General features: G+C 35.4%; 1 protein-coding gene and 1 long non-coding RNA gene across 2 annotated transcripts; both read right to left on the minus strand.

Moving 5' to 3' along the window:
- Positions 1–686: 686 nt before the first annotated feature.
- Positions 687–8900, minus strand: LOC131945272 (uncharacterized). The gene is made up of 15 exons (XM_059306400.1): positions 8887–8900; positions 8736–8753; positions 8026–8239; positions 7247–7268; positions 7105–7131; positions 6318–6344; positions 5958–5981; positions 5269–5295; positions 4913–4930; positions 4713–4739; positions 4328–4519; positions 3189–3424; positions 2250–2415; positions 1098–1280; positions 687–783 (listed from the first exon to the last, which is right to left on the minus strand). Exons 1-15 carry the CDS (start codon positions 8898–8900, stop codon positions 773–775), a joined length of 1206 nt encoding a protein of 401 aa, XP_059162383.1. The 3' UTR covers positions 687–772.
- LOC131947177 (uncharacterized) lies at positions 6332–8995 on the minus strand. Its single transcript, XR_009387880.1, has 6 exons — positions 8846–8995; positions 8736–8753; positions 7514–7537; positions 7251–7268; positions 7105–7131; positions 6332–6344 (listed from the first exon to the last, which is right to left on the minus strand). It is a non-coding gene; the product is annotated as an uncharacterized LOC131947177 (long non-coding RNA).
- Positions 8996–16431: the final 7436 nt, after the last annotated feature.

Raw genomic sequence — 16431 nt, forward strand, 5'->3', positions numbered from 1 at the left:
TAAAGAAAATCCAACAAACACCAATTGATTACTATATTATGTTAATATTTGTAACAAGTAATTAATTAAATAATACTTGTTAATTTTATTTTTTTCATCACTTACATTTTTGGTGTATTTTACGAAGTTTAAGAACGTAGATTTAGGTTGTGTCCCCTACCTGTTTTGACTGCATCAATCGGAAGACGTGTTTCGGCTATTTCAACAGTTTAGATAGATGTGTGGTTGTAAAGCACTATAGATCACGTAGACGGGCTATCCCAAATTTGATCACATTATATGTGTAATAATATATCATAAACATAAATGTGCACACTTTTTCATTAAACACAAGCCGTAGTATCTAGTTAGAGCAAACTTTTAGAAGACAGCTTCAGATTTTGAAATACACAGAACAGCATACATTAATTAATTAAATACATTTTACTGTCCTTTATTTCAACGCTTATAATCAGGATAAAAAAATTAATTAATGTAAACATTTTTTATTTTCTTTAATTTCAACGATAATAATCTGTATACACAATATTTAAATATTTTTACTGTAATTTATTTCAACGCATATAAGTCAGAAAAATATATCTAAATGCTTTTTACTGAACTTAAATTTCAACGCTAATAACCATGATATAAAATATATTTTAAATACATTTTAATATATTTTAAATTTCATTTTTGTTAACTAATAAAGGAAGCCATTACGCTGCCAATCAAATACATTTTTATTACACCATTTTTTTGTTTTAAACTTTTCAGCCGCAGTACATCATCCTCAGTCGATGGCTGTGAAATATACAAGACAGTGATTATACAAATAGTTGGTGAGATTAATACATAAGATTCTTATGATAAGAAGTGAAGGCACAAACAGTTAGTGGTGGTATACGTTTTGAATTTTGACTACAATAAAAGGTTACACAAATAATGGAGCACATATTTAGGGCTGTTATACTAAATGCGATTGAAAAGTTACAAATTATAATTTCAGTGCTAGATAAAGTGTATTCAATATAAATATAAATAGTACGAAGTATTGACTTTATGAACGTGTTAAAATTTAATAAAAAAAGAAAGCATATCTGCCTCCATCCACTTACTTTCACAGGTCAAGCTGACCAGGTCACGCTTGATGTACTCCAGCATGCTGTAGCCTTCAGACAGAAAGACGTACTCAGGCTTGCTGGCTATGGCGTTAAGTTCTGTCTTGGAGGGGTCGGGCCCGATACCCACAGCGATGACGGTGGTACCCTGAGCCTTTAAGGCCTCGGCTGCTTTTGCCGCTGGAATTATTGTAAAACAGCAGAATAGTTTTATGGAACTGTGTGGCCGAATGGTAGAACGGTCGGCTACAAGCCAGAAGGACTGGAGTTCGGGTCTCGGTTTGGACGCGTGACTTTAGGACTTTCCCGAGTCCACTCAGCTGTGATGAGCACCCGACTTATGTTGAGGAAAATAAAGGCGTTGACCACACTATCCCCTTACATATGGAGATGAAGAAACATGAATTCTACTTCATCTGCCCATTAGATCGCTAGGTCTAAAGAGGAATTTTACTTACTGCAGCTTATATGAATGTTTATATTTTTATGAACTTGAATTGTGTTTTAATAAATTATGAGCTATCAATGAAATAATGTTTTAAAAGGATCTCAAATTGTATACATTAGATATGCACTAGTTGTATTCTTCCTCTTCGTTCTCTATTGTATTAGTGAACTTGTGTTTCCTTCAACAAATTATTGATAGCGAGTCAATTTCTGTCTTGGCTTCCACAGCATGTGCCCACTCAAGAATAATCTGAGGAGGCCGCTGGCAAAACCTGTTAAGTCCACTATTTAAAAATGTACTCTTATAGCCTTCTTAATTAAATGGCAAGTAAAGTAGTTTACTCATTTTTGTTCAAAAAAAAGTATACTTTAAAATAAATGATGTAATCGTACTATATAGAAAATTCTAAAAATAGTTAATCAATAAAGAATTTAAAAGTCGATTTCCTCTAAATCAACAAGAATTGACTTAGCAGGTTTTGCAAGTGGACTCCTAATTTAGAAGGCAGCTCTTGTTTGATTTTGGGGTTTTCGTTTCTAAATGAGATTATGTCTACAGCTAATGAGCTTCATCTGCCTTGAGGTCTTAACTCCGGACTTTAGGGAATAGCACTGGTCTTATTCAAGAATAAATGTTTACAAAGAATATGATTAAATGATGATTTTTCTGCATGTGCAATGCCATGTTTTTCACAAACTTACTTTCTTTCGGCTTAACAGACTGTCCATCTGTCATGACCATCAGGATATTGTTAGCGTCGTCCCTCCCCCCTGAAGCTGTGGAGAACATCTTGTCATCGGTGATAAACTGTAAGCCCAGGTGCGTGTAGGTGCCCTGGTTGTTCGGGTACTTGATGCCCAGCAGAGCCTAAAGATATATCGGAAAATATTGCAGTTTTGATTAGAGGCCTTACGATCTATTGCGGCGCCCGAGGCAAACTATCAATTTTGTTCCCCCTCCCTACTTTTTTTTTACCAGTCCCTATCCTAAGCCAAGTAGTAATCTTTTTTCTTTCTAAATCTCCCAATGGGTATATACAGTAATGCCGCTCTGAATAAGTTTCAACCCTGTTTGGCGCCCCCTTATAGTCGGCGCCCGGGGCAAACTATCAATTTTGTGACACTCTCCCCCCCCCCCCTTTTTTTTCACCTGTCCCTATCCCGTAACAGTTTTATTTTGGTCACATAATTGATGAAGAAAACTGCTAAAGCCAAGTAGTAATCTTTTTTTTTTAAATCTTCCAATGGGTAAATTCAGTAATGCCGCTATGGATAAGCTGTTACATTTTTTTCTACCCCGTTCGGCGCCCCCTTATAGTCGGCACACGGGGTAACCGCCTCACATTCCACCCCCAGCTACGCCTCTGGTTCAGACACACACGCAACCATCAACAAAAATGTATAGTCATCGTTAGATCTTCGATTGTTTTACAATATTATTTATGTATGCGATCAGTAGAGCATCACTTTCTGTGGTATCAAATAAGCCTAATTTATTTACTTGCGTAAACTTTACGTTCGCGAAGATGGACCATACTCACATGATTATCGTATATTAGCATTTGCTAAATAGTCTTAGCTTTAAAAACACGCTATTTACCAATATATAATAACGTATGTCAGTGTGTATTTATAGCTGACCTTTGACAGCGATTCGTGGTCAAAATATTTGTTGAGGTCAAATATTTTGGTGGCGTTTCTGTTGAAGATGACGGTTCCAAATCTGACATCATCCTTGCCGACGTTGAAGTTCTCCGTGACGCCCGCAGCAAATTTGACCTGGTTGGCCCAGTTGGTTTTGCCGATAGAGGTGGAGGCGTCCAGTAACAAGATGATGTCGGCCTTTGTTCGCTTCGTGCATGGCTTAGGCGTTGGGGCTAAAAGACATTTCAACATTCAACAACACCACTTCGTGCATGGCTTAGGCGTTGGGGCTAAAAGATATTTCAACATTCAACAACACCACTTCGTGCAAGGTTTGGGCGTTGGGGCTAAAAGACATTACAATATTCAACAACACCACTTCGTGCAAGGTTTGGGGGTTGGGGCTTCAATATAAATTTCAAACTCGTTACGTTTTATATTGTCCAAATAATTTATGGTTTACTTTTTACTAGCTGATATTTATTTTGGGTAGTGCTGACCACACCATCCTTTCATACGCCGAGGTTAATGAATCAGATGAACTCTACTTCATCTGCCCCATCGGGGTTAAGAAGAAAGATTTATTTTGGTACTCATTTAACAAGCACTTAAATACCATCTATTTTCATACTAAATATTTTATCTATAATTCGCATTTAATGGCTAAGTACTGGGTCTAGCTATGGATAATCTTGTATTGAAAATCTCGTTTATATTGCGTAAGTAAATTTAACATTCCCATCTCTTTGTTCAAGTTTAGATGATGTAGTATTCACCTGTTTATGTAACATCGGCATAGGGATTGATTGGATGGTCAGCATTATACTCAGTAATCTTCACGTATGAGTAAGATCGTGGTTGTAAGAATTTAAACCCATATTCTCAACGCGAGATACTCGAAAAAGTAACAGAATGTTCTTCTACTGAAGCATTATCCAATATAGTTCAATACACAAAGATTTACAAAAAACTAAAACGTGTCCCAATTGAAAGATAATTGCATAAATTAAGTAGGCCTACATAGTAGATTTTGTATAAGGTCGTTGAGTGATTAGGAGATATAGCTCCCACAAATTCTAGTCAGCATTGCATTCTTAGAAAAAAAACGTATTTTCCATAATGTCTAATAGACGTACGTGCAGTTGGTCTAGTTGTTGTTGTAGTCGTTGTGGTTGTCGTTGTTGGCTCTTCAGTCGTTGTAGTTGGCTCTTCAGTCGTTGTGGTTGGCTCTTCCGTCGTTGTTGTTGGCTCTTCCGTCGTTGTTGTTGGCTCTTCTGTAGTTGTTGTTGGCTCTTCTGTAGTTGTTGTTGGCTCAGCTGTTGTAGTTTCTTTGCAAATAATCACATATAATAATATTTTCATAAAAAACTGCTCATGTGTTCAAAGAATATTTAAAAGCGTAACTTTCAACATGTAGCCCATCGTTTAGTTTAAGGACCTTATTGAATCTAACTCAACAAGCAACTATTTAGGCCACCGATTATTTCTAAGGACCATTATGAAAGTAAAACAAGATAATACCTGCTTCATCAGTAGGTTCTGGATACACTGCTCAACATGTGAACGAATTTTACAACAATTAATGCATTTTTAATTCAACATATATCGCTAAACATTTATTAATACTAGCTTTGCATTACTGTGTAATTTATTTTCTGAATTACAATGTATTAAAATTTACAAGTAGTTTTATTTTTGATGCTTGATAAATAGCAACTTACATCCGCCGTCTGTTACTTCTGTGAAAAGAAAATCATTTTACTTAAAACCAGACAAATTTGGTGAATATTTGCAAGTAACTAATTTATGTAATTTCTCAACATCTTTTTAAAAAGTATTAACCTCATTGTCTTTAGTTTATTGCTTAATAATTGTGCATTTTAAGTAAAAAATTCTAACTTTAATAGCGCATTTTTGTAAATAATTTGGGTTATAAAAGTTAACTACCGTTAGTTTAGTAGTAAATTCGATGAAATATTAAGAACATTAGCAGGAGTTTTTTAGTCTTTTCTGGAATAGTTTTATATCAAATTGTCAGAAACAAAAGCGTAAAAATGTCACAATAACACTGACTCACTTGTGCCATCGGTAGGCTCTGGGTAAACTGCGGATAATACGAAAACAAACTTGTATACACACACACACACATATATATATATATATATATATATATATATATATATATATTTATTTATTTATTTATTTATATATATATATATATATATTTATTTATATATATATATATATATATATATATATATATATATATATACAACTATAAAATCAGTGGAAATCCAGAATGAATTGTTAACTCTATATACGTTTTTAAAGAAAATAACTTAATAGTAAAACTACAATGTATTCAAATTCAAGAACCACAAGAAGCCCAACATTTATAACATGAACTTATGCAGCAATCAAACACAACCATAAAGCAACCGGCTTATAAACAAAGCAAAAAATTTTCCAACAACAAACACCACTAGACAACAAGAACATTTCGATACAATATAACCAGCCTAACATGCTATCATTTAGTAGTAATATTAAGATCAATATCAATAGGTGTCACTTAAAAGTGAAAGAGCCTGACATACAAATATCTAGCTCAAATTCTTTTTGTCTTATGGCTTACAACCCAAATTACCGACATTTTCAACAACATACAAGGTGCTAACATGTTAGATAATTACATAGCATAATGTTAAATTACTTACTCTGTAATTAGTAAAGATAATAAATGTTCCACAATAAAAAATTACTTACTCGGGTCAGTATGCTCAGAGTAAACTGAAAAAACAAAATTAACATATTAGTAAAAACAATTTATCGTACAAAAATAAAATATCTGATCTTTACAAATTTAAAACTTAAAAAAACACATAACAAAATAGAAATTTAAAATCGAACAGTTTTTTTTTTAAATTGCTATGGTAATAAGCTTTTAAATGCTTTTAAATGCACTTAAAATAAGAATTAATTAAACCTACTTTCTTGATTAAAAATCATTTAATAGCTCATAAAATATTTTAAATTTTTCGCAACAAATTATTTTATTTTAAACAGCAATTTTTCATTTAATTTAAAACATAATAATCGTGAGATCATGAATTATATGATACTTACTAGGCCCATCTGTGGGTTCTACGTAAACTGAAAAAAATAATTGAAAATACCTTTCAATGGCACTACTTAATGGTGATTAACCTGTAACAGTTCATTAATAAGTGGATTTGTATCAAGCTATTTGTCATCGTATAACTTTTCGTGTCGGAAAAAAAATTAGTTTTACAGGCATTTATGTTAAGTTAAATGTGACCGCCGTTGATTCAAATATTGTAAAATTAGTTCCATCCGATTTAAATGGTTTAAAGTGCATTAAAAAAAAGACAACTGAAAAAAATAATTGAAAATACGAAAATTATCCCTTTCAATGGCACTACTTAATGGTAGTTAACCGTTAACAGTTCATTAATAAGTGGATTTGTATAAAGCTATTTGTCATCGTATAACTTAAAAAGTCGGAAATATTATTAGTTTTACATGCATATATGTTAAATGTGACCGCCTTTTTTTCAAATATTGTCAAATTCGTTCCATCCATTTACTTGTCTTTGGCAGAAGTTCATCTTTTCATGCATATAATATACTGAAATGCGAGGATACAGTCATAATAACAATCTAGTGATTTCTCCTTGAGATTATTTATTCTGAGATCGTTATTCTCTAGACCATTTTTCCGTGAGATATTTTGGTTGGCATATTTGTCTAAGATCATTTGTCCTGTCACTATATATATATATATATATATATATATATATATATATATATATATATATATATATATATATATATATATATATATAATGCATAACTGAAAAAGTAAAGATATTAACAATATCAGTTCACTTACTTGGGCCATCTGTTTCCTCTACGTAAGCTGAAATGATAAACGTGTTAGTCAATGGTTTGTTAACAACTGTTATAGTTGTTCCTAACTTATTTAGTATCTGTGATAGTGTAAAGCTAATGTGCAGCAGTTATAAAAATGTTACGCACTGACAGGATCCGTAGTTTCTGAAAAATAATATAATTGGTATACATTATCTTTAGATAAAATGTAGGACGAACACATCTACAATTAAACATTCTGCTATAATACTTTAGTAATAATTGTAACAATCAGATGAATGGTTAAACCCAAATGAAAGGTAACTGATTGTAAATGCAAAGCAAATATTATATATGTAATCCTTTTCTAATAGTGTCGTATTGTCTAGATGTATAGTTCTTCTGATATAAATAAAAGTGACTTTACCTACCTACATATATTGGCACCTCTACCCCTGTAAAATAATATAGTGAAAATAAAATACATACGAAGTTTTATAATGTAAATGATATATATATATATATATATATATATATATATATATATATATATATATATATATATATATATATATATATATATATATATATATATATAAATATACCTAATAATTGTGGACGTTTTAATTTATAAAAAAAATATATTTCTCTATATTGAACATTAAACTAAATTTTGTGCTGAAATGTTATAGAAAAGACTTACATTTAGATTATAAAGATATCATACTTATTTTAAAAAAATGCTGACATCCAGATTGGGAATTTAAAAAAAATGCTATAATATTTTTACGCACACATTATAATTCATGATGAATTTGGGAAAACTGAAATGTCTACAATGTTTAACCAACATTATTCAGTTTGCTGTCATCTGGTGCTAGGGCCATGTTGTGGCTTTGCAGCATATGTACCGGCGGGAGAGTAAACTCCTGGCATAACTTACAGAGCTGAACCAGCGGGAGCGTAAACTCCTGGCATAAGTTACAGAGCTGAACCAGCAGGAGCGTAAACTCCTGGCATAACTTACAGAGCTGAACCAGCGGGAGCGTAAACTCCTGGCATAACTTACAGAGCTGAACCAGCGGGAGCGTAAACTCCTGGCATAACGTACAGAGCTGAACCAGCGGGAGTTTAAACTCCTGGCATGACCCCCAGAGCTATATCAGAGGTTGGGGGTTTAGCCTAAGGTCAGCAACCTCATATCGTAAAAAATGACTCGCAACAGAATGAGAAAGATGCAGACAAAGGAAGACCTGGTGATGTGACCTGGAAGAAGACACCAAGAAGATACACCTGGGGACAGTTGGAGAGACTAGCCCAGGAAAGAGATACCTGGAAATATTTTGTCAGCGGTCTATACCCCAGGAGGGGAGACAGGCTATCATAACCTAGCCTAACTTTGTTTGACAGAAACAATAATTTTAAAATTCTTGATAAGTTGTATACCATTTTTTTTAAAAAGTAGCAAATAGTAATCTTTATTTTTCTTTGTTCAACTGAAAACATTGTGCACAAAGCATGAAATATGATTGATACTCTACTCGAAAGTGTGAATATTAGAACACGTTTTAATATATAAATATCAATTTAACTTGTAACGTCAGTAATATGTTTTAGAAGAATCTTTTTTTACCAAAAATATTTCAAACTTACCAGCATTCAGCTGCAAAGCTGAAACGAAATTAAAGAAATGATTTTTTTTAATTAACATGTACACAATATTAATTAACAGTTATTACAGTGTTAAAAATTGTGCATCTTACAAAAAGTTATCTCCGCGTGTAGAAAATATAAAGCAACAAACAGCAGCAGACGCATCTTTCTTTTTTTGCTTTTTCTCTTCCAAAACGAATTATCACCCTTTTTTTCTCTCTATATATTCAACCCACTCGGGCTAATATCACCAAACTAAAGCTTTCGTTTAACAACAAGTCAATTCTATTCAGTTTGTTGTAAGCTTAATGGTCTTAAATTTGCATACTGTAATTATGTAAGCAAAGTGCTTTTAACTCGCGTTAGTCAGCGGTATACGAACAAAGCAACGCATAAATAAGCCGAAAATTTAAAAGTCACTAATTAGCTGTCCTTCCTGTAGCAACCGACACGCTAATTAATATCATTAGCGTGTAATTATGCTGAAAGACAGACGTTAGTATCGTCATTAGAATAACAGTAAGCTGCAAACAATATCCTGTAAGCTCCGACAAATTGTTTGCTGAATTTAATGAATACTACAGTTGAGGGGCGCCATGGTGCTTGTGGCTCCTAAGAGCACTCTGGTGTCTGTTTTGAATTGTGAAATACCATACACCAGAGGTGGGCGAAATGCTGCCCGCGGGCCGAGTTTTTGTGCGGCCCGCCAGACATTCAGAAAACCCCGCCTTGAACTGAGATTTGCTTCATGTACGCGACCGAAACTTCGTCTCGTATAGTAAATACAGATGCTCTTTGACAGACCTAAACTTGCAGGGCTGTGATGAGAATCTCAACAAGCAACTTCAATCCTAATTTATTTTTTTTAAATGTAAAAAATTGTGATATGGTGGTGCACTTGTCTCTCTAAACTTATTCTATAATTAAATGTTCTAGCAACTAAAAACCTAGATAGGCCTAGTATGACATTAGCAAAAACAATTTCATAAAAATATCACTTTTATTTATTGATTTTTATGATACCATCTATAATTTTGCTGAAATGAAATGTAAAGTTAACTAAATAAATTTATCAGGCAACCCTTGAGCACTATGGCGACCACGTTCATTTTAAAACGTGCCATACATTATGGATACGTATGCCTACTATAATACTTGACTAAATCTAATCAGGCATATCAGCCGGAGCCCCAGCGGTTGGATGCCCAGCAATATGAATAGTCGAACTTCCATTCTTTTTAACCAGCACCCTGATCGGTCGACAAGGTATGTTTTACCTCGATTCTACTGAGGATTATCATCGTACACTCAAGCCTGTTAGCAACGTGCCATTGGGTGTCTGGGCGATAATGTGGACTAGCCCAGGCCACGTCGGTCGGGTTGCATGCAGCATCCGGACTTCCTTGTGGGCACTTTGACGCCCACATAACTTTTATAGAGCACACCACAAAAATTTACAAGGTGGCACTCGACATCGAATGATTAAACCGAATATGGGTCGTACCCGGCGCCCCTGATGTAGTTTAACCGGTGACGCCATTGAAATATGGGCGGTCGCCCTGAGGTGCTCTTCGTCAATATTTTTCTTACTAAAAAGAGTGGATTAACGTACCCTCAATGTTTTTATACAGCACGGATTTGGGCGTCTGAACGGTAATGTTGACAAATACACGCCCAAACAAATATTATCCAAGAAATATAGCGCCTGTTACGTTTAAATTTAAATTAATTAACGCAGTTTTAGAAAAAAAAACACGGTAACGCGCCTACATATACACGGGTGACAGGACAAATGATCTCAGGACAAATGATCTCAGACAAAATATCTCACACAAAATATCTCACGGACAATTGATCTCAGGACAAATGATCTCAAGGACAAATGATCCCGCGGACAAAAGATACCAGGACAAAATATATCAGGACAAATGATACCATGGACAATTGATCTCAGACAAAATATCTCAGACAAAATATCTCACAGCAAAATTCTAATAGTGTATATGATGATTTTAGTTGATCTGAACATTGTTTTTATTGACTGTCATATGGTTTTTTACTATGTTTAACATTTATTATACGCCTATATAATAATTGTGAGAAATATTTGCTGTATAAATTTGTCATATTGCACAAAATATTTTAAAATTAAGATTACTAATATGATATGCGAAGATTAAAGAAATGTTTCGATAGACAGCGTATGTGAGCTTGCCAAACATGAGACAATACTACCATGTCATGTGGACGAAACTAGATAAAAGGGGATGAAATAATAATAAAGACACACCTTCGTATCAAGTTGGATGCCCGCTTTGATGGCAGAGACATGCCTTAAAGGAAAGACATCCGCCCTCCATGGACAATACAACTAACATCTAAAGTCAATAGTTATGCTTCGGTCACACTTTAGTGATCAGGGGACAAATGCTTATTTCAACAAGCAGCGGTCAACGCATGGCTAACCTTGTCTTACTGTGCATGCAAACAAAGCATTATTAGTGGTGATTACTCAGCTATGGCCTCTTTCGTTACCTCGCAGAAAGGTTTTAGGACATTAGTGTCTGGTGAATTTATGTTTATAAAAGTCATAAGTGGCGCAGCAGGCAAAGAGATTTGGAAATGTGAAGTTAGAACTTGTCGAGCAAGGGTTCACACAATACATGATCACATAGTATTGGAGAGCTGTGATCATAACGATGTACCTGCCGGCATAGAAACGTAAACGTTATTTGTTTGTTAATGATGCAATAAAAACAATAATTTTTCATTACGAACCTAAAGACTCATTCACATTTTTGAAAAATATTTCGCGTATTTTGAACATTAATGTTGTTAAGCTACCGTTACTTTATTTTTTTTAAACACTATCATTTATTATACCTTTCAGGCTAAAGGGGTAAGTTTGTTTTAATTTTTCCTTTTTTAAAATCAAATGCTATTACAACGATTAAGTTTAATAAATCTTTTAATGCTTTGTTAAGTTGAACAAATTCACAATTATTATGCGTGAAAAAAGTAAACAAAACCATATTGATAGTCAATTAAAAAATGTTCAAATCAACTATAATCATCCAATACACTAAATATACTAAAATTTAGCTGTGGGATACTTTGTCTGAGATATTATGTCTGAGATCAATTGTCCGTGGTATCATTTGTCCGGATATATTTTGTCCTGGTATCTTTTGTCCGTGAGATCATTTGTCCTTGGGATCATTTGTCCTGAGATCATTTGTCCTGAGATTATTTGTCCGTGAGATATTTTGTCTGAGATATTTTGTCTGAGATCATTTGTCCTGAGATCATTTGTCATGGAACCTATACACGATTTGTATATTGATGAAATTCTCTTAAGATTATTTCGTCAGCGTTTCTTTCTTCTGAGACCGCAGCAACACGGGGGATTATGCAAGCTTGTTCCTCATAAAATGTGATGTGACTTGCATACCTATATATGTTATGGTCAGCGGCGTAGCGAGGTCGGGTGTCACTCGGTGAGGTACTTAATGGTGAGGCGTAACGACCCTTCCCAGCGCCCGGGGACAAACTTTCAGTTTTCAATTTGCACCCCCCCCCCCCTCAAACTTTCGATGTGCACCCCCCCCCCCCCCCTCTCCACCCTTTTCGGGATTTGTCAAATTTGCTCTTAAAAGACTTTTTAACACTCGAATTAATCACTTAATTAAGTGGAATTATCATTTTTCTCTTTATATTTTGCTATTTTTTGCTTGGTGTCACCCCCCCCCCCTTCCTTCCTTCCTTATACGGAAACCGGCTCAGAAGGTTGACTTCCATTAGCCAGGCAGAACACAGTGTAGCAAACTCCGACCATAAGAGTTTCCCACACATCGGTGGCTACTTCCGTCAGCTCTCATCGGGCTTTCCTTCCCCACCCACCAGACGCGGGACGTCGTCCTACCGCCTGGTACCCAGCTTGATCGTGGGGGGCGTTCGGCCTTTCTTTGAACCTAGCGCATACAGCAGTTCTACTCGGCCAGATCAAAAACCTCTAGCTGCTGTTGGCTACTACTAGCGATTCCACACCCATTAGGGTCATGAGCTTGGTCCGACTAGTGGCACTCTTCCGAAGCCACGTGAAGGCCGCAGTTTAAAGGCAAGATATCTGGTTAGGGTCGAGAGCAAACCCTTCTTGGTTCCCGGCAGTCTTGCGCCTCTCCTCCCCCAAGCTATTATGTAGGAGACTTGGGAGTCCGACGTACCAGGCTCTTCGGAAGTCACCACCTCTCCTAAATGGTGTCACCCGTGCGGTACGCACCCCCCGCCCAGCCCCCCCCCGCCCCTCGCTACGCCACTGGTTGTTGTCAATCTAATTTTAGAAAACTGTAGTTGTGACATAGCACAAGAAAGTTAAGGAAACACTTATCTAAATTGTTTATTCCCCGGGATGACTAAATTACAGGGTAACGATGTGTCACAAGGATGCCACATCGTCTTAATGTCCCAAATCGGTCGCACCGATTGTTACTGTGTTACCAGATGCTATACCCTGCGGTTACCCATAATGCTTATTTAAGGGGGTAGGCTTTAGCAAAATACAACTTCTCAATTAATACGATATATTTATTTCTTTGTGTATATCTAACACTCTAGAAATACTATTTTTTTTAGTTTGGTATGGTGAAATACCAAAAAATTAATGCAAATTTTTAAAAAAATCAAAATATGAAAAAAAAATTCTAGCCCCTTTTTCCCTTTACAAAAACTAGCCACTTGAAACTATTAGTGTAAGTAAAAAAAAGGATCGATGGTTATATGGTCAATGTATAAATGTATATGCTAGTTTTTGAAACTTTAGAACTCGTAAAAGGTTGTTTTTTGGTTATCAATACGTCCGACTTTGCCATGGCAACCATATTTTAAGAAGAGTCCCTGATGCTTGCAAATATTTTCCCTTAAGTACCCCAACATATACATACACAGATAAATGTAAAAAAAAAAAGGCTTTTGAATTAAGATTTTTTTAATTACGATTTTTTAAAATCCTTCCCCCTTAATTAAATATCCGACAAAGGGCAGCTTATTAAAGCCCGGCCGTTTATTTCAACGGTTTTGTTTTTCGCTCCTTACATGTATGGTAGTCAACATTGCATCGCATACAATTTCAACCGGTCCGATCTGACTTACAACCTTATTTGGATGTGCTTTTATGATGAAGCATGGAATAAGAGTTAGTGTTTGTGTTTTAGTAATATATGTTTGGTTGTTTTCATACGAATTAGGCCGTATCAATTTTACTTCTATAACTTGTTATAATGTTAGACTGTTTTCAAATAATTTACACCGTCGTATATTTACTGATATCACTAATTTCAGAATTTTTAAAAATAATTCAAAGTATTGCCAGGCAAATATAAAATATTATAATGTGAACAAGCTATTACGAAATTATAAGTCTAGGATTGATTTGTTTAGAGTTTATAAAATCGCTCTTATTAACTTTAATTTTTAAAAGTACTTTATTTTTTTAAATAAGAACATTTTGCTTATATCATTTTATACGTAACTTTGCTAAAATTAATAGAGTAGCAATGTATACTTTGCGTGCTAAAGTTTAAATATATTAAGCAGTTGAAAGTTTTATAGAGAATAATTCAAACAAAACAACAAACTACAATATAAATCTTTCAATTTTTTAATTCCCATGAAATTGAAACCGCTTTAGACAAAAGTGGAATTAGACCGATATTTCTCCAGTTTTAATTTTAGCACTTTTATTTCAACCTTTGGGGGTTTAGCTGATTTAGCTGGCTTATCTTTGGGACCAGCTTTGGCTACAACCGTTCCAGTTTTTGCTGCTACCTTTTCTTTTCGCCTTGCAGACAGAGGAATCTCGTCCCAGTGTACGTCGACGCGTTTGCCAACAACGTCTTCGAATTTGCCAGTCAGCTTGAAGACATACTTGTAATGGTAGTTGGTGCCGAGTTCATTGGCCCCGCCTCTCCATCAAAGGAATCCTTGTAGCTCCGTGCTGAACCTAGTGATTATAGTACGTCACGAAAGAGCAGACTCTCAACCCCCCAAATGACGTCACACTTCGGCATACAACTTACATCCCTTGTTCCCTTTTAAATTTGACGGTTTTTGTATTTTCAAGCATTGAAATCTTTTTAAAATATGTTCTGTTGTCAATCAACATTACATTTATTAATCAGTTTATAAAACCAGTTTTTTTAAATTGAAAGCGCGAAATAACAAATTCAGTTTCAATTATTATTGAAACAAGAAAGTAAACTGTGTAAAGAGACATTCTGAGACAGATGGGGGAGGTAGTGGGATATAAGGAAGCTAACACTAAAGAATAGACGGTAAAATGTGTGAGAGACATTGTGAGACAGATGGGGAAGATAAATTGTGTGATAGAGATTGTGAGACATATGGGGGAGGTAGGATATAATGAAGCTAATATCAAAGACTGTAAACTGTGTGAAAACCATTCTGAAACAGGTGGGGGAGGTAGTAGGATATAAGGAAGCTAACAGTAAAGAATAGACAGTAAAATGTGTGAGAGAAACAGTTCGTAATAACTCAGATGAGAGGAGGTAGCACGTTTCAAGGACATTGATGACGCTTACACGGATATAACATTCTCTAGCATTGCTCATAGCCAAATCAGACCACAACAGGATGAATAATCGACTTAGTCACACAGTAATTGATAGCAGTTGACGTGTGTATATCCGCTTGGCTTTGACCTCATCTTCCTGATCCTCACTACATCTGGTTATGACGTGATGGCGTTGCGGTCAATAACGACATAGATTCTTAAACCAGAGTATCGAACTCAAGATTTTCGGGTTAGCTTGTGCATGTTCTACCGTTAGACCACCTTCTTCCCTTACAATACGGTTACGGAAATTTCTGCATTTTTTGTTCTAATTTACCATACTTTAATGACATGACTTATCTGTGCATTACATTCACTTACCCGCTCTATAAAACGTTGTACGAGCCCTTGTTTCTTATGTGTAGTGTCCACACCCAATACTGTTAGATGTACAGCTGATTCGACGTGCTTATCCGTCCTTATACAATTACAAAACACAGCCCACTTTAAATTGTTTAACAACTGCTATTAAAGGAGTCTATTGTATAATATGTTTGACCAGGGGCGTAGCGAGGGGGGGCGGGGGGTGCGGATCGCACCGGGTGACACCATTTAGGGGGGTGACACCAAGGCAAAAAATAGCAAAATATATAGAGAAAAACTCGAGGGGGGGGGGGGTGCAAATCGAAAGTTTGAGGGGGGGGTGCAAATCGAAAACTCGAGGGGGGGGGGGTGCAAATCGAAAGTTTGAGGGGGGGGGGGTGCAAATCGAAAATTTGAAAGTTTATCCCTGGGAAGGGTCTCTATGCCTCTGGGGGGGTGACACCATTAAGTGCCGCACCGGGTGACACCCGACCTCGCTACGCCACTGTGTTTGACGTCATACTTGACACTCTACGGCTGAGTTATGTAGGTTAGCGCGGGTGTCGTCATAAGTGATCTTAGTAGACAGGGCAACCTTGTAATCTTTGAGAAAATTTACTTTTTTTAGCAACATCCGTAATAGATGTTCAGAGGCGAAACCAAGGTTATGGTTGGCTTGTTTATTTAATAAGCATTACATGAAATGAATTCTTTTACAACAAATTATACGTAAAATACATATGTTGAAAATCACTTTGCATATAG

Source organism: Physella acuta, unplaced genomic scaffold, assembly GCF_028476545.2.
Source record: "Physella acuta isolate Inbredline_101_S28 unplaced genomic scaffold, ASM2847654v3 ptg000003l, whole genome shotgun sequence".
NCBI classification, from domain to species: Eukaryota; Metazoa; Mollusca; class Gastropoda; family Physidae; genus Physella; species Physella acuta.